Source organism: Melopsittacus undulatus, chromosome 5 (assembly GCF_012275295.1).
Source record: "Melopsittacus undulatus isolate bMelUnd1 chromosome 5, bMelUnd1.mat.Z, whole genome shotgun sequence".
Classification (NCBI taxonomy): Eukaryota; Metazoa; Chordata; class Aves; order Psittaciformes; family Psittaculidae; genus Melopsittacus; species Melopsittacus undulatus.
In genome coordinates this window covers 42,370,036-42,388,694 of record NC_047531.1, presented here as the reverse complement: position 1 = coordinate 42,388,694, position 18,659 = coordinate 42,370,036, and the positions used below count along the sequence as shown (strand labels likewise).

Below are 18,659 nucleotides of genomic sequence, written 5' to 3'. Positions count from 1 at the left end.
CAAGGGGTCCAGCCCCTCTGGCTTGGTCTGGCATAGCCAGGATGGCCATGCGAATCCGGGGGTCTGTCTGTCAGCGCTGGGCTTGTCCCCAGCTGGACTGGTCTCCCTTGCAGCATGCTCTCTGCTGCCCTTGTTGGAGGTGCTTTTGCAGGCTCCATGGTGTCTGGACTTCCACCTTATAGCCCAGTAAGGTCTCTTGGGGTTTGGGTGCAGGATTGTCCCTGCTTGGCACACTTGGACAATTCTCATGCCCATTCTGCAGGGGAATGCTGTGGGTTGTACATACAGTGACAGGATGGGGACAGGAACCACAACCAGTGTGATGGCAGGGGACCATCAGTTTCTTCCTGAGGTATTGACTCAGCTTTTGTGACCCACCTCCTCCATGGTCTCTTTTCTCCCCTGTGCAGACCAATTGTGCTGACTTCCAAACAGAGAAAACCATCAGTGCGGCCCCTGCCAGCCCCAGGGGCTCAGAGCTGAGCATGGAGGTGACCTTCGAGCCCTGCCAGCTGGGTGAAGCCAGGGCCACACTGCAGCTCTCCTCCCCGCTTGGCGGCGATTACAGCATCCCACTTATTGGCCTCGCCCTCCCACCCAAGCCCCAGGGCCCCTTCCCCATCAAGAGTGGCACCACCATCTCCATCCCCTTCAAGAACATCTTTCTCCAAACCATGGCCTTTCAGTGCATGGTGGAGCACCCGGCCTTTACTGTCAGGGCCCCCAAGAGCTTGCGTGCCAAAAAGACCATGACCATCACCATCTCCTTTGCGGGCAGCCCGGCTGCCGGCGGGGCTGCCGTCCCCAGCAGGATGGTGGTCTCCTGCCCCGGGGGCGCCGGTGTCTCCTGGGTGTACTACCTTCGCGGCCTTCCCGCTACCAAAGGACCGGTGTCCCCGCTGAGCCCCAGCTAAGCTGCTTCTGATAGCGGGCACTCCGTAATTAACTGAGAGTCCATTTATTCTGCGGCGCTCGGTGTGCAATAAACCAGCCGCGCTCCTCCGGAGCAGCGGGTACTTTGAAAGCAGCCTCTGCGTCGCCTGGGGTGGCTCTGGAGCACGGCGGTGCCGGGGGCGTGCAGGGGCCGTGGCAGCCAGCGCGGTGCGGGAAGAGGGAGAGAGCGGCCTCCGGCACCCGGAAGTGAGGGACGGGGGGAGCAGCAACCGGGACGAGCTGTTGGCGACCCAAGCGCACCGGTGCCGAGGGGATGGAGGACGGAGCGGAACAGGGGGGAGGGACTGGGAGCAGAGCGGGGCTATCTGCGGATCGCGGGAGGGCAGCAGCCAGCGTGTGGTGCTTGGATGGATCCCGCCGTGCTCCGTGGAGCTGCCCGCGGTACAGAACCAGATCTGACCGGCTCCCTGGGTGACGGGACCACCCCGGGGCAGCGGCCTGGGGGTGTGCGGGCCCGGAGCCCCAGCAAGGGCTCGGGTGACGGTGGCTGTTCAGGGTCAGTGCCCGGGCAGGAGGGGCGCAGTCGCCCCCGAGCTGCTCCGTGTGTCCCATCCCCATACATCTGTCACTGAAGTTTATCTTCGAGCCTGTCAGCTTCTGGGCGCGAGCGGGTCAGGGTGTGCGTCCGACACCGGCGTTCTGCCTGCGAGCCCCGGCTTGAGCAGCACAGCTGCAGCTCCCGCGATGCTCCTGGGGGTGGCCGGCTCCGGGCCAGCCCTGACTGAGGCTCGGGACGCGGGGGTCTCGCTGGGCAGCAGACAGGAACTGGCGCTGGGGTGGCCGTGCCCGTCTCACATCAGCCTGCTTTGCTCAGAGCAGGCTGAGAACAGAGCTGGTGTCAGCCGTTTTGGGAGGAAAAGTTAATGAACATCTGTAACGACTTTCCTGGATTTCAAAGTGGATGACAGGCCAATGGCAAACCCCTCTACCGAGTTAGGCACTGGAAGCTTTTGTACCTTCATTGAAGCCTGAGGTAAAGATGCTATTTAGGTTGTGATTTTGGGAAGAGTGGGTCCATGTAATGGGTAGAAATCAAAGCAAAAAGGGAAAAGATACCGTTGCATTGGCCGGGAATCGAACCCGGGCCTCCCGCGTGGCAGGCGAGAATTCTACCACTGAACCACCAATGCTCCAGCTGTTAGAAATGTTGATTGAGCCGCAGCCTACACCACTACCTGCACCTCTACTGGCACAGCTGCCTGCGCCTCCAGTGGCTCTGCTGCAGTGGGGCTGGGGCTGAAGGGCCATTGGACGACCCGGGATCTTGAAGCGGTTGCATGGGCTGGAGCAGGGTTACAGGTCTCTTCATGAGTTAAATATCTCTGAGCTCCTGGGGAGGAACAGGTATGGCTTATGGAAACCTTGTTTGCTTGGAATATCAGCTGAAGCTGTGGATGGGTGGCTGGGAAGGTCCAAAATCATGGTGCTGGGCATGGGTCTGGTGGGCTGAAACTCCACACCGGACAGTTCTCTGCTGCTGTCTTATGCTGTGTCGTGGGTACATCACCCTCATAACCCACCATGTTGGAGAGGGTGTTTGAAGACCTGGCGACTTCTCTGCAAGCACGCAGCCATGGTGAGTGGCCCTTGAGTCTATCCTGGGCTGAGAGTTCACGAATGGTGTAAGGGGCTGCAGGGTGGGAGCAGCTGAAGAGCAGTGAGCTGCTGTTGGACCTCAGCAGGGAGGAGAAGAGAGCTCTGGTTGCACTACTGGGTTCCTTCATCGTTCCCCATTTCGGTACCATTTTCTCTGGCATTTGTTGTGGCCAAAAATATGTTTCTGGCAGTTTACTGAAGATGAGTTGAGGGAAAGAAGAGGAAAGGTGTTTCTCTAAATGCTTGTTCAATTATGTACTTTTTTTTTCCCTCTTAATACCTAAATCAGTAATCCAAATTTTTCACAATTTGGCAATAAAATGCACCAAATGAATACTGCTTTGGCCCTGACAAGTATGCTTATTCCAGCTGGTAAAAGTGTCCAATACCTGTCTGATGGCCCAGCTTGTACATATAGCAGCTCCAGCTTGAGCCTAGCCTTCTTTATGATGCTGTACATCTGAGGAAGCAGTTCCTTCCCTCAGTGACATTTGTTTTTGTTCTTTATTGTTGCCTAACTGACATGGCCAGTAAGTCACAGATTGTCTCATTTTCAGGTCAGCCCAGCCCAACTTTAGCTTTCTCCATATGTTAAGCCAATTAATGGTCTTCTCTCGGGTCACCAGTATGTTACAAGCTTATAAGGTTGTTAAGATTTCCTCTGCGCTTCTTGTTTCTTTCTGTTGCATACCCAAATCCTTTAGAACAGGGCAGATGTAGTTCAGAGCTTTAGGCACACTTTCCCTGCAGCATCTATTTGTGCTTTTCCTGGTTTTCCCCATAGATACCAACATCATCAGAAGTGTAAAAGCTGGCAAAGCAGTTCAGGTTTCATTTTGTCTGAGTGATAGTTTTGGGCAGATTTCACCACACGGCAAGCCTAGCCTCCATTTCCAGAGGATCTCAAAGCAATCTACAGAGATTGATACTAAAATTGATACGATCATCCTCCCTAAGGAAAGGCAGCTGTTCTTTGAGATGCAGAAAACAACCCGAGATCAGCTAGATACAGAGTAGAAAAGGCAAAGTAACATCAGATCTCTGAAGGGGAAGGTGGGGAGAATCTTCTGCTAGAACTAGGTCAACACTTTCACAGACTCATCCACTTCCAGAAATGCTGAAGGTGATTAACTATGATTTATAAGCTTAGTTTGAAAATTACTTTCTGTCTCCAAATAGCATGATTTTTGTTTGGCAATTTGAAAGATGTAAGCCCTGCATAGTGTGGGAGTTTCAAAAGCAGAAATGGAAAGCTAAGTTATAAAATAACAGAGGAAAAGGTATATACGCTGACTGTGAATTGGGGGTAGTGTGTTTTCTGGGAAGTTTTGTGCTGCCTCTTAAAAAGTACAGGAGAAGAAACAGAATGGGATGTCCCTGCCCTAGGCAGAGGGCTTGGAAGTAGATGATCTCAAAGTCCTTTCCAACCCTAACCATTCTAGGATTTGATGATTCTATGAACTAATCGAACTCAGTGTAGGACAGAAACCTGCCAGCTATTCCAGATCTCCACTTTGAGACAAGGGTTATCATAGGCATTTTCTACTAAAAACTCTTGTTTCAACAAGTCAAACAACTCAAATATCCACTGTTTATGTAGATGGGTATAGGCATTGTGAACCTCCAAATGGTGGAACAGAGATTATAAGGTCACCCAGTGGGACAGATTTAGTAATGTCAGTGCAGGACCTAAGACCACAACATAAAGTAGGATTCACTCTTAGGAATTTTGTAACGAAAACTTGACTCTCCTGGGATTACACTGTAAAGGAGAATAGCTTTATCTTTTTTCGCAATACATGATTTTGTCAAGTGTATCAACCTTCAGGAAAAATGCCTTGATGAAAGGCGATCTGTGCAAGCAAACAGGAAGATTTATTTACTTGATGATGCTTTCAGTGGAAATCATCACTACTAATACTAGAAGATCTACCAAAATCCAGGCTGCTCACTATGTCAAAGGTATCATCTCAGAATAAATCTGTCTGGATTAGGCTGGAGTCACAGGTTAAACCTGTGCACGTTAACTATGCATGTTGACTACAAATACTCAACTGCTGAGGGGAGCTGATGACCCTGTCTGTGAAACAGAGCACAGTCCAAACAGATGCTAACACTGTGAAAAATGAGGCAAGATTTCTTAGGCTACATTCTGTGTTAGTCAGTCAAACAATTCTGGGACAAACTGGCTTTATATTCTTACCTTACATCTGTATTGTGTGCCACAGTGCTGGTGTCTCTATTCCCCACATTTTCTGCATAGGAAGAAAAAGAAAGCCTGTTTCTGCGGCTGACAAGGCATCACCTAAGCCACAGCATCCACCATGCTTGGTGGGAAAAACTGGAGCTTCCCTCCAATGAATCAGAAACTTGTCCTGCAGTTACCAAAAGAGAGAAGAGGTGGCAGGGACATGGGCCATCACCTCTGCCAGCCGTGTTACTGCTCTCAGCTCCCAGTAAGCCCTCCACTCACTACAGAGCACTAGCCCTTGCTGCTCCCCCAGACCTGGTCTCAAACCATCCTGCTTACAATTTGGGCAAAGCCCTGTTTTGAGGAAATTCATGAGGTTGGCATTGGCCACCTCTCAAGCATATCAAGGTGCTTCTGGATGGTATCCCTTCCCTCCAGCATATCAACCAAACCACACAGCTTGGAGTCAATGGCAAACTTGCTGAGGGTGCCCGAGTTCCACTGTCCATGTCCTCAGTCCCACTGTCCATGTCACCAACAAAGATGTTGACCATGGCTGAGGGCACCTTTACTGGTGGGCCTCAGGACAAAGGAGCTGCGTTTATTTGGCTGCTGACAAAAGTAGTTGTGTCAGTCAGCAATCTGTCAGGCAGAGCTGGGGCAGGAACCTGTTTAAGAGCTGTAGTGGTATCTTGTTCCCTGCAACAGGAGGCACTGCTATTCTGCAGTGCTAGTGCAAAGAAAATATTTCACTCCCTGCCCTCCTGACTCTGTTCCTGCCACCAGCTTCCTTTCTGCCCATTTATCAATCACCTAATGCACTAAATATGATATCGGGGAGGAAAACAGAAAGTAACCACTGAAGAAATTGTTAGAAGCAACCTATGTTTATTTTCATCTCAGCAGGGTAATGGGTTTACCCTGTCACAGTGGGTTACGCAGCAGTGTAACACTGGCAGCCATGCTGCGGTTCTTTCCATTTACAGACAGTAGCAAGGAGCACAGCTTCTCTCTAAGAAGCTTCCTGAGACACCTTCACGGGGACCAAGCCTTAGTACAACTCTCCAAAGGACACTTCTTCACACAAGATCCACTGAGGTCACTGAAGAGATTTCTCACAGATCCATGGAGCAAGGATTTCACAGCTGGAAGCATGAATGGCACCATCCAGCAGAACAGCACAGTTCTGCACGGGGCTGTTGAACAGGACACTGTGGGAGACAAGGGCAGAGTACAGAAGTGGGAGGTCATTAGAGAGAGATCATCACTTTGGCAGGGGGAAGAACCTCACACATCTTTGGAGGTAGGAGACTCACTGAAGCTGGACTTTATGACCTTGTGTCAGGAAAGACTCCCTGGAACATGGGAGGTCTGGCAGTGGGGCTTGCTATGCCCACAGCTCACCCTGAGACTTAAGAGGTAATCTCTCTTGTTTTGGGCTCTCCATTTCCCATCACTGAGAGAAAAGTCCTGTCCATGGGGGGATTTTTGCTGCTCTACTTTAAAGCATTTGGAGACTTGGGACAGAAAGTATCAAGTATTCCAGTTTGAATGTGTCGTATGGGCACGTGGAAGATGAAAGCCTCTGTTTCATTCAGGTTTTCCAATAGAAAACCTTTTCAATGCAAAGGGGAATTAATGGTCATCAGAAATCCACAGAGATACAAATCTGGTGCAAAAGAGGTAACAGAGGCAGCAGTAAAGACTAAAAGTGTTTGGCCACTACTTAATGGGCCATCAAGAAACTCCAGGTACAGCTTTGGAGAGGGACACCCCAAGCTTTATAACTGATAAAAGAGGGGAGAGGAGGAGGATGATTTGGGATGTTCCAGGTGGGCCTGTGCAAAACCTGTCGGGGAACATTTATGAGAAGGGGAGTGACAGAGGAGGGGACAAGCCATGTGTGAGCAGAGAGACTGTCCGTGTGCAGTTCTAATTCCATGGCAGCTCCAAGCTGCAATAGCCAGGGGATTGGAGGCCCTTGGAACCTAGGGAGTGTTGTGTGTGTGTGTTCACTAGTGAACTTCCATCCTGAGCAGCCAAAGAGGAAGAAGGGGACTTATCTGCCTATAGCTGTGCTTTATGTGAGTCCTATTAGCATTACATGTGGCTGCTGCTGAACGAAGTGCCTTGTTTGTTGGCAGTGTGTGCAGCCAGCTGTGTGAGTCCTTTGCCTGCACATGTGTCTGTGTTTCTGGGACACATGCTCAGATTTCCTAGTGAGTGATCCTACAAATGGAAATGTAGCAGCTGTGCCCATCATCCTGGGATAGAGACTCCCACCTCTCTGGTGCACCAGACTGGGTCCAGCAGCCAGGCAGGAAGAACCCATAAGTTCTGGAGCTGCTGGAGCACCCTGAACATCCCTTAGCAGCTGTATTCATTGCTGATTCCACAGACTACAGATGGAACATCTCATTTAAAAGTTTAAGGGCTTGGGAAGGTTCTCAAGCCCTTTACTTTACAGAAAAATACAGAGGAAATACCATACTCACTTTTTGCCGTTTAGTTTTGAGCCATCTTCCCAGACCCAGTCATAACCAGTGTTATTCTGCAAACCAATCCAGTAGGATTTGGTGTGCATCATCTGGAAGAAGTCCTAGGAGGGACAGAGAGGTAGGGCGATCAGTAGTCTCAGAGAAACCCAGTCAAGTCCTGGATTCTGGGGGAAACAATGGGGTGCTGTGTGAGAGAGGGAGGGTTGCAGCTACTTCTCAATGTCCTTTGGGAACCCACACCATTCCTTACTGTGGGAACCTACTTTGTGAGGGACAGCATTTCAGAGTGACAAGCAGCTCCCCCAGCCCATGACAAGCTCAGCAAGGGCAGGCAGAGAGAAGCAAGCCCTTCTTGCAAAGGCATTTTACACTTCCTCACAGAGGGGAAGAGCTGGACAGTACAGTGCCTTCGACCTGCTCCCCTGTAATCCCATTATCCTGTATGTCAAAGGCCCTCTGTCCTGGCCACTGCAAAGCCACCTACCATTTCGCTGGTATCACTGATCACTAGGAGATGAGCTCCCTGTGCCCCGCAGGACAGCCGGCTGGAATGCCAGTCCTTCTTCTGCTTGGAGAAAGAGTAGCAGCTCCCTCTGTAGGCCACCCACTGATCAGGGCAGCGAGGACATGGATAGCCTGCAAAAGAATCGCACAGCTCTCTTCTCGTTCGTACTCAGAGCCTGCTCCATTGCAAACACATTTCTCACACACACTCTCTCTAGAAAACAATTCTCCAGGATTATAGTAATGCCATCGCTGGAGCTGTTCTGAGACTGGCAAAGACAATGTCATTAACTGCACAGAGCCTCTGGAGGGCTCTGTGAAAAGCATCCATTTACCAGATGGGAATAGGTGTGAGATTATGGAGGCATCTCTTGTGGCCTTCCTTTTCCTTTTCCTTTCTAGTGTTTTTGCTCTTTCGTTTTTCCCTTCCCTTTTCATTCTGTCTTCCCCATATAAATTTCATCTTTGCCCCATATTTTCTTCTGCCCAGTGGGATAGGCAAAGCTCTGGCACCTGACAGGACTGTGGCAGGTCACCCACTTCCATACAGCCCCCACCGCTAAGCCCTGGCTGCTGCTAGGACCAGGAATCATTTTGTAACAGCTGCTAGTCATGGAGGTCTTGCAGTTTGAAGCACCCTCCTTTTCCTCTCTGACAGGATTGCAGCTAGTGCCACTGGCCCATGGATGGTCACTGAACACCTCAGGGTTCGTTCTTTCACTGTACAGCACCGATCTCCAGATACACATGAACAAATGGGCTTTCTGGTTGTGTCCTCTAGCCCAGAGCTGCATTCATCAGGATGTAAACAGTCACGAGTGATTGTGCACCCAACAAAGTGTGCTTGCTACACACTGAAGTCTACCCAGTTGCCCCTCTCAAAGGCATCTTTGATACTCTCTATGCCTTACTTTCTTGTTCCTGCTGAGGACAGGTCTAACTAGGCCAAACTTAATATTTAAAAACCTCAGAAAACAGATTCAAGTTTTTTTTACAGAGAAATGATACTTCCATGCTCTTCTTGGAGCCCTGAGCAGATTTCAAAAGCTCTGGTTTGCTTCCTGACAAAGCTTTAACTTTGAATAAAATATTTTCAATGGCAGGTATTTATTTACCCTTGATAATAAAACCCAGTGCTGTTCCTAGCGATGCCAAGATGAGGATCCCTAGAATCACTGCAGTAATACGGCAGCTGGTGCATAAACCAGGAAAATCTAACAGGAAGGAAAAGAACATAAATATGATAAAGGTGAGGTTTTCTCAATGGGATCAACTCTAGAAATACAATATATGTGAAACTGCAGTGTTTGTTTACTTCACCCTGCACTCATGTCAGAGTGCAATACTATCTGACTAGTTCTTTTTGTTATTCCACACATGGATAATTCAATGTTTAATATCAGTTTATTTTTGCTAAAGAATTGTGATGTTGCATGAGGGTCTGATTTAGCAGGGTGATACAGCTATGTGTTGAAAGCCACACATAAGGGCAAATTACATTTAGCAGAATATAGCATTTCAATACACAGCTGAATCACAAAACAAATGTGATTCTCATTGCCAGGCTCTATAATCTGCTCACCATCACAACAGTGGGTTCCACCAGCAAGGAATATGTGGGTTTAAGCAGCTCAAGCCTGTTGCTGTCTTCAAAGCTCTTTTTGTCAGCTGTTCAGTGGTTGTACTCTTGTCTTAGGCTGTGACATACACACACCCCCCATGCTGGTCTGGCTAACTGAGGAAGACATTCACACTCTTTTAATCAACTCACGGGCAATTTTACACAAATTTACACCAGCTGATCACTCAAATGGTACAACTGTTGATCTAAAACCAAGGTACCTCTGTGGTACCCTTAAGTTCAGCTTTCTTTCTGCAGCTACGTTCAACCCTGCATACTTTATGCTTATATGGCACTTGTATATTTCCCTTCTCTCATTGTAAGGGCTTATTGATCAGTCACAACTCAGGATTATGTCTGAAGAGAAGTCCAACTACAGTGGCTTTTTTGATACAGCATCAACAGAAATTATTAGATCACAACTCCTTTGGAGCTGCAAGTCTCCACCTTTAACCTGCCTCGAACTCTCTATCCTTCCCAACTACAAATAGCAGGCTAGAAAAGAAAATTTATTAGCATACAAATGCAAATAATTAATTCATAGAATCACAGAATGATTAGGGTTGGAAAGGACCTCAAGATTATATAGTTCCAACCCCCCTGCCATGAGTAGGGAAACCTCACACTAGACTGTATTGCCCAAGGCTCTGTCCAACCTGGCCTTGAACACTGCCAGGGATGGAGCATTACCCCGGGGTAATTGTTTTAACCTTCCCTTGTTTCAGTTTAGACCCATCATCCCTTGTCCTGTTGCTACAGTCCCTGACAAAGAGTTGCTCTCTGGCATCTGTGTAGGCCCCCTTCAGGCATGAAATCTGTTAGACTGTTTATTCAGTAATGCATACATCTCTCCCATTCACAGACTTTACCTTTGTTTGTGGTGTTCTCCTCTGTTCTTTGTCTTCTCATCATCTGTTTCTTGGAAGAAAGGCTGTGTTTCACATTCAGATAGATGTGTTCCTTTTTACTCCTGTCATATGCTTTTAAGTGTTGCTTTTTTTTACTTTGCTTTACTTGGAATTTAGAAGCCCAACTAGCTACAAAGTCCAGGTCTGGATCTGAATTTTCCTGAAGGTCAAAAGAGCTTTCCTTCCAGCAGTTCGGAATCATTTCTAATGATAGCATATATTATTAGCAGAAGAGTAATACATAGAACAAATCACAGAATCATAGAATGGCTAGGGTTGAAAGGGAACTTACATACAATCTAGCTCAAATCAACTTTCTGGAATACAAAGTCATTTAAGCAATGACAATAGCTCTCAAAGAGCTCTATCATTTATGATTAAACTGCTCATATGATGAATGCTAGGTAGGCCAGAGTTAGACAGGGGATCTTACTTTCACAGAGAGGTGAAGTTACCTAACATTCTCCACATTAACTAATATAAGTAAGCAACTTAAGCTTGACCAAAATGACAAAGGTGAGGAATTATATTTCCTTTTGTAGCAAATAGATAGACATGGGTAATTCTAGTGGGACAATTTGCAGAATGGATTTCTCTCTTCCACTGCAGGCACCATCAATAAAAGCAATACAGATGCATTTGACCTATACTAATGACATGTTGATTGAAAAACAAAAATCCTTTGAGAATTTTGACAAGAAAATTGAGGGGATTTACCTTATTTCCACAGGAGGAAGCTGAAATGTGATAACAGAACAGGTGGTGCATTTGTCCTGGTCTCCATATATGACTGCAGGATGACAAATTGACTGTTACTATCAGACTGAAACAGGGCAACTGAGAGATGGGAAGTAAGTATCGTGGTGACCCACACAGGAAACTTGTGTTCTTTTATCTCAGCACAAAGCTCTACTTCTTCAGAGTTAGAGTGAAAAGAAAATGTGCTCCTGCCATGGTTGCACCAAACTCTGTTTGAGCTAATTGCAATGTTACATTCACTGAGCAACAGAATACACTGAACAAACTGTATCTGTAGACTCCATTATTAAAAGCATAGGCTTGTACTGCCAGTCTTCAAACAGAAAGCAAATCATAGTATTTTCTGAACAGAAGAGAACTGCATGATTCACTCATTTTATTAATTCTGAGGTTTAGTCAAAATCTGGAAACATAATTTTATTAACTTTTCATAATAATTTTTACTTTATAGGCTACCAGGAATATATATATGTTTAATGTTGAAACACAAAATTATTTTCCATCCCTTTTCTTCATGCCCTTTCCCTTCTTTTTCTTCTTACTCCATTTATTTTTAAGGACATGAACAAGAACTGGTTGGGGATGTAAAGGTTGGGGGAAGGTGTGGCTGCAGTAACCTAAGGTGATGGAGTTCAGGATCCTGAAAAGAAGGAAAAACCTGCAAAAAAGCAGAATCACAACCCAGGGCTTGAAGAAAGCAAACTTTGGGCTGCTTAGGAATTTGCTTTCAGGTGTCCTATGGCAAACAGTCCTAGAGAGAAGAGGTTCAGGATAGCTGGATGGTTTTCAAGCATCAGTTCCTTTAAACTCAAGAATGGCCCACCCAATGAGCAGGTTACAAATGATGACAGTGGATCTGCATGAATCCCTTAGCTTGCAGGGATGGGATTAGGAAAGCCAAAGCCTGCCTGGATTGGAATCTGGTGTGAAAGGCCACAAGAAGGGTTTAATTGGGTACATCAGGAAGCAAAAAAAAAACCTAGCGAAAAATGTGGGCCTGCAGTGGGGCTGGTCACAGAGACATTTCTATGGGGTGATACACTCTGTGACTCAGTGCTTCCTTTGTCTTAGTCTTTGCTAAGGTGACATGCCTTCAGCAATCTCAGATCTATGAAAACTATGAGGAAGTCCAGTGCAAAGCAGACTTAACTTTGGTGGAGGAGCTATTGTGTTAGGGAGCATTGAAGCTAAATGCACATACACAAGTTCATGGACCCTGATGGGACATACCACGAGTGCTGTGGGAGCTGGCTTCATTGCAAGGCCACTCTCAACAACCTCTAAAAGGTCACGGTAATCAGGAAAGGTCCCTGAAGACAAAGATAGGAGATGACTCCTGCCTTCAAGAAGAAGGATCCAGGGAACTACAGGCCAGTCAGCCTGACATCAGCCCCTGGAAAGCTAATAGAGAAACTCATTCTAGAAACCATTTCCAGACACACAAAGGATAAGAATCACTGAATCACAGAACGGTTTGGATTGGAAGGGTCCTCTGGAGATCATCTAGTCCAATCCCCCTGCCAAGGAAGGGCAACCACCTTGTCAGCACAGATTTGCAAAGGGGAAGACATGCCTGACTGACCTCATAACTTCTACAATGAGGTGACTCATCACATGGAGAGCTGCGGATGTTATTTTGACATTGTCTCCTGCAGCATCCTCACAGACAAGTACTGATGAACTATAAGGATAAGCAGATAGTGAGATAGACTGAAAACTTGCTATAGGCCTGGGTCCAGAGGGTTGTGACCAGTGTCATGCAGTCCAGCTGCAGGTTGGTGACCAGACATGCCCCAGGGCTCAACACTGGATGCAGTAGTGTGTCTGTGACCTGTGACCTTCACAGTAGAGCAGAGTAAGTTCTCTTACCCTCAGTAAGTTCTCAGATGATACAAAACTGAGAGGAATGACTGATACACCAGGTGGTTGTCCCAGCATTCAGAGAGACCTGGACATGGTTGGAGAAATGGCCAGAAAGAAACCTCATGAAATTCAGTAAAGGTAAATGCAAGCTCCTGCACATGGTGGGAAATCAGCACACACTGGGGTCAGCTGTCTGGGAAGCAGCTTTGCAGAAAAGGATCTGAGAATTCCTGGCAAATGACAAACTGAACATGAGGCAGCAACGTGCCCTCACGCCCTCATGGCAAAGGTGGCCAGCAGCCTCCTTGGTTGCATTAGGCAGAAAGCTGCCAGTAGGCCAAGGGAAGTGATCATTCCCCTCTCCTCTGCACTGATCAGGTTGTGTATCCAGTCTGGGCTGCCCTGCACAAGAAGCATGTGGATTTACTGGAGCAAATAGGAAAGAGCCAGTAAGGTGATTAAGGAACTGAAGCATCTTTTGTACAGGAGAGGCTGTGAGCAGTGGGGCTGTTCAGCCTGATGAAGAAAAGGTTCAGGGGGATCTTGTCTTTCTTTTTTTCCTATATTTTTCCTTTTTATTTTTTTTAATGTACAGTGAATGTGGTCAAAAACTAGAACATGTGGTCAAAAACTAGAACAGGTTTCCCAGAGGTGGCAAAGCCTCTCTTTTTGGGAGATATTCAAAGGACAACTGTACAGTGTCCTTAGTAACTTGCTGTAGTTGACCCTGCTTTGAGTAGGGCACTGATGATCACCAGAGCTGCCTCCCAGTCTCCACTATTCTGTGACTCTGTGACAAGTGGTGAAATTTCAGTATGAAAGAAGAAGATGGAGGCTGAATGTTACCGCTGATTCTCCTATAGCAGCTTCTGAGAGGTAGGTAGGTTCTATCCTGCCTTGCAGTACAATAAATACTTTGCTCCTGGAAGGGACTCCTTGGCCTTAGAAAGTTAAAAGACTTCAGGTTGCTCTGCCTTGTGCTGTTGATAAGGTCTAAAGGCATCCACATCCAAAGATCTCCTTCTCCTCCCTCATCCCAGTTTGTGGGGTGTGTGGTTCAAGGAGCTGGCAGCTTCAGGGCCAGCTCTGCAGGAGTGAGCTGCAGGATGCTGCTGACCCATTTTCACAGAAAAGCTTTAGAGTCTGTTGCTTTTGATATTTCAAACTGATCCAGACAGTGCTTGAGCAGCTGTGGTGTAAAACATCTCTCGGGGGCAAAACAAGCTAGTACAGTTCTTCCTAGCAATTATACCATGCACCGTAACTCACAAGATCAAAATCAGTTGTGCACACAGCAGAAATCACATAAAGGATTAATGCTGACTGGACAAAGATCTTCAGCACTGTTTTACAAGTCTGTGATTCCTTGTGGGCAGATCTGTGACACAGACATCAGACTTGCCACACTCCCCAGCAAGCTGGATCTAAATTCTGCCCCCATGCCCGGAGTTCTTTGTTGTGCTGCTGCATCTGACTGCACATTCTAGGGCAGGATGTTCCTCCTTTAAAACACAGATGTCTCAAATGGGTTTCCATACTGAATGCAGGATTAAATGTAATAAAAGGCTTCTTTTTTATAATTCAGTATAAGAAATTAAGCAATTAAACTTATTAAAACATAATATTTTTATATGGCAGGGGGGCTGGAACTGTATGATCTTTAAGGTCCCAAGGGTTCACCATTCTGTGATTCTGTAACAAATCAAACTAAACGCTGTCCTCCATCTTGGAGCTGGAGATGTGCAGAAAGTACACATTCTTGAATTCTTTAAACCTAATGCTTAAAAACTTAGGTTCCAGAGAATTCAGCTTTTATCTGGCTCCTCTTTCTTGTCATGAACAATAAACCACAGTAAATCCACAACTTGAAAAGCTGACACCAGCTCACAGGAAATGCTGCTTTTGAAGTCGTCAGCTTTGACCAGACAGGAAGCATTTGCTTCACAAAATGCTTTGTTAAATAGCTCGTATGTAATGGTTAATCAAAAAGACAGTGAGAAAGCTCTGAGTGCTTCTTTTCCACAACACCATATACATGTCATAGTGCCATTTCTTTGCATGCCTCATCAGATAGGCCTGGTTTGCAACATGCCCAAACATGCAAAACATCCATTTCTGGTTTGCATTTTTGTTTATTGTGGGAGTAGGGGGATGGGGATGGTGGTGTTTGCTGCTGTGTCAGGCCCAAGACTTCTCATGAAAATACAGAAATACAATTAACAGCAAATAAACTCATCTGATCAGAACAGCATATGTACTTTTTATTGTATACATTTCCACACGGTACTGTACTGCTCCTGTCTCTTCACCTCATCTTGAAAACGGGTTGTGGTGAAGAGAGCTGCAGCGCACCCGTGTACATGCAAGATGCTATTGGTATAACAAAGAAAGGAACAGCTGGTCATAAGCTAAGTCTGCTACAAATATTTAATAGCTTTCATACTTGTTACAGTGATTCAGGTGAAAAGAAATGCAATACTTCTCCAGTGGAGCTCTGCTGCAGCCTTTCCACATTAAAACATTCATTTCCTACCAACCCAGCCCCATGCATTGCCAAGTACTGAATTTTGCAGTACTAGTCATAGGAAACTGTTCAAACTATTGCTGCTCACGCTGACACTGAATTGCTTCTGTAAAGTTATGTGGAAGGTGAGAGCATCCACTTCATTACAGTCACCCATTCAAGTACTCTTTAAATGCAAAAGAGGATAAAACTGACAGAGACACAGATCTGCTGCACATAAGAGCAGTAGAAATGGCAATGACTGAAAGTCTCCAGCCACTACTTAACAGGCCAACAAGAGGCTCCAGACACAGTTTTGGAGAGAGACACCCGGGGCTTTGTAACTGATAAAAGGGGGGGAACGAGGAGGATGATTTGGTATGTTCCAGGTGGGGCTGTGCAAAACCTGTCAAGAAACATTTATGGGAAGGGGATGGGAGAGGAGGGGATGGGCCACATGTGAGCAGGTGCTGATGGTGTATAAGCCCTTTTCTGACCCAGGCCTGCCCTTATCACCACAGTCGGTCCTGGCTCCTTATTAAACCCTTTCTTTGCTCTCTCCCTGCTACCTCAGTCTCTGCCCCATGTGTACCAGTGCTGTAAGGACGAGGTGCTAGCACCCAGGGGCACCCTGCAAGGGGATGTGGAGCCAGCTCTGGAGCCAGAGGGGGGCAGGACCTCAGTGTGGTGCCAGGTTCTGGGATGGGTGAGGGACTCAGCCCAGTGCCTAGGTTGGGGCTGTGTCTGTGTGTCCTGACCACAGCTGCTGGTGCATCAGGGCAAGGGAGTGATGAATGATGGGTGATGAGTGGGGGCTCAGCAGCTGGAGCAGGACTGGGGGTCACAGTCCATGTGTTGGGGCTGGCGGGAGAGTGCTCGTGTCTTCCCCAGCCCATGCGTGTGTAGTTCCAATTCCATGGCAAGCTCCAAGCTGCACTAACCGGGGAGGAGGAGGCCCTGGGGCTGGGCAGGGGATCAGGTGGGCACAGGATCCATACTGATGTTTGGAGGAAGTCCCGTAAGTGTGGGGTTCCTGTGAGATGAGTGTCTGTGTGGCTGGTGAGCACTGAGCTGGACCCACTGGTGAGTAGAGGGCCTGTGGGGTGGGATCTGGGCAGAGGAGCCAGATGGAGAGGTGCTGTGCTGGCACTCAGGATATTGATGACTCTGTGTGTGTCACAAATAGAAATAGCTGTACACCCAAGCAAAGCAAAAAGCTTTTTCAGAACTTCCCACCAGGCAGCAGATGTCTGGCAAATAGCAGGAAAGATGGGCTAAGCACAGGGGTGGTTGCTTGGCAAGACAAATGCCATAGCCACAAAGGCCCCTCCTTCCTCCTCCTTTCCCTGATAGTTGTGATGTTCCCTCTATTGCTTCTCACCCTTTTTATCCCTGCCCTTTCTTTAATACATGTCCCCAGAGGCACCGCTAGCCTGGCTGAGGGGCTCAGCCGTGTCCTGCAGTGGGTCCATTGCGGATCAAGCAGCCTCTAGTCCCTTCCCACAGAAACCATCCCTGCAGCCCCCCACAGCCCACAGGCTGCCACAGGCACCCAGCACTGTTACACACTGTACCCAGTTCATTCCCAGGGGGTGCAGAAGGGGCACATGCAGCTGCAGACACCAGCTTTCATCACTGCAGCAGCTGGGTTTGCACCACAGGCACTGCCTGCCTTGCCCTGTGCATTGCAGCAATGTAGCTTCCTACTCCTAAGAGCTCCATTTGGAAAGATGGTGTTATTTCTTTTCTCTATGCATTCTGCCAGAGGGTTGCAGGAGAAGGTTTTGGGTTTTCTCTGGTCCTGTTGGTATTTCACTGCGATTTCTACTTTCTAAGGTTCTCTTTTTACCTCCCATCACCACCTTTAGTTGGCTGCTTAACACCTGACATTTAAACTGGCACTCTTTCAACTTCTTTCTTTTCTTTTTTAAATAAATTGGTGTCATCTGTAACCACATTGTGTGGGTCATGTCTTTTAAAGCCATACCATTGGCTGTTTGGTTTCTTGTTCCGATGTCCCCTCCCCATTCAGGACTGCAGCCATGTTACTTCCTGAGGCAGTGGACCTGTATGCAAGTGTGTTGGGCAAGGGACATGGAGAAACAGGGAGAAATACCATTGTGAGGCTTGGAATGAATAATAATCAAGACACCTCTGCCTGGTAGTGAAGTTTTCACCTGCAGTGCTATAGACAGGAAGAGACTTTTATGAATGTGAAATCCTGTGCTGTTTTCTCTGATACTGTCATGCACCAAGGATGAGGGGTGATGGCTTTAAACTAAAAGAGGGGAGATTCAGGCTGGATGTGAGGGAGAAACTCTTTACAATGACGGTGGTAAAATACTGGAACAGGTTTTCCAAAGAGGTTCTTCCAAGTAGGAAACATAAACTCAATTTAAAAATGGTAAAAAGGAAGAGCTGTGGAACTACAGGACAGTCAGATGTAAGGGAAAAGTTCTTCCCTGTGATGGTGGTGAGGTGCTGGCAAAGGTTGCCCAGAGAAGCTGTGGCTGCCCCATCCCTGGCAGTGTTCAGGGACAGGCTCAACGGAGCTTGGAGCAATTTGGTCTAGTGGAAGACATCCCTGCCCATGGCAGGGGGGTGGAACTGGATGAGCTTTAAGGTCTCTTCCAACCCAAATCATGCTGTGATTCTGATTCTATTTCAGGTTACTACAAACTTATCACTAGTAAAGCAAACTTATTGATAATAGAACAGCATATACTCTTATGGCAGTTTACTTATATGCATTAAAAGGCATGTTCATATTACCACTACCAAGCTCAGCAAAACGATCCCACACGTGGGAGGCCAAATGCATCCCACAAGTGGGACCAAATCAAAGCAATCCCACAAGTAGGACAAATAAAATGACAGAGGCTCACTTCAGAGATGATCCATGGCACAAACGGGAGCCAACGAGGCATCCCTGGCAGTGGCCCAGTGACTTGTCAGGAGGTCACATAGAAAAGCTCCTGCAGGGAGGTTGGCCTGCTCAGGACAAGAAGGAGTACATGCGGCATGGGAAGCTTGCAGAGGCTCCAGTTTGGATCAAAAATAAGTCAGTTTTGTATCACAGAGACATACATGGGTGCAGGACACCACCACCTGGAGCAGTCAATAGAGGCAGCTAGTTTCTATTTTCACTTGGAGCAGCCCATAGATGAGGATGTTTTCTGTTCTCTCAAAACAGTTTTTGTTTTTCTAGACTGCTTCCCTGTTCTTGCAGCTAGAGCAGCCACGGGCAGTTACCAGTTCTCAC

General features: G+C 47.3%; 2 protein-coding genes and 1 non-coding gene across 3 annotated transcripts in view; 1 reads left to right on the top strand and 2 right to left on the bottom strand.

Moving 5' to 3' along the window:
* LOC101880493 (HYDIN axonemal central pair apparatus protein) overlaps window positions 1–1,018 on the top strand; it is a 110,043-nt gene extending 109,025 nt beyond the window's left edge. The window contains exon 83 of the mRNA XM_034063205.1: window positions 411–1,018. Coding sequence (XP_033919096.1) covers window positions 411–914 — 504 coding nt within the window. The 3' untranslated portion in view covers window positions 915–1,018. The remainder of the gene's footprint in view (window positions 1–410) is intronic.
* Window positions 1,019–2,013: 995 nt separating this feature from the next.
* TRNAG-GCC (transfer RNA glycine (anticodon GCC)) lies at window positions 2,014–2,084 on the bottom strand. The gene has a single exon. It is a non-coding gene; the product is annotated as a tRNA-Gly (tRNA).
* A 3,618-nt stretch (window positions 2,085–5,702) lies between these two features.
* LOC101880327 (killer cell lectin-like receptor subfamily G member 1) lies at window positions 5,703–16,869 on the bottom strand. The gene is made up of 4 exons (XM_034063314.1): window positions 16,824–16,869; window positions 7,724–7,875; window positions 7,237–7,340; window positions 5,703–5,952 (listed from the first exon to the last, which is right to left on the bottom strand). The coding sequence occupies exons 1-4, from the start codon at window positions 16,867–16,869 to the stop codon at window positions 5,841–5,843; spliced, it is 414 nt and encodes a 137-aa protein (XP_033919205.1). The 3' UTR covers window positions 5,703–5,840.
* Between the last annotated feature and the right edge of the window lie 1,790 nt (window positions 16,870–18,659).

Coding starts and splice junctions, on each gene's coding strand:
- LOC101880327 (XM_034063314.1), bottom strand. CDS start 16,869: ATGGACCCACTGCAGGACACGGCTGAGCCCCTCAGCCAGGCTAGCG. Junction 7,876..16,823: donor GCCCCTCAGCCAGGCTAGCG/GTGCCTCTGGGG, acceptor ATTCTTTTGCAG/GCTATCCATGTCCTCGCTGC. Junction 5,953..7,236: donor TCAAAACTAAACGGCAAAAA/GTGAGTATGGTA, acceptor TGTCTCCCACAG/TGTCCTGTTCAACAGCCCCG.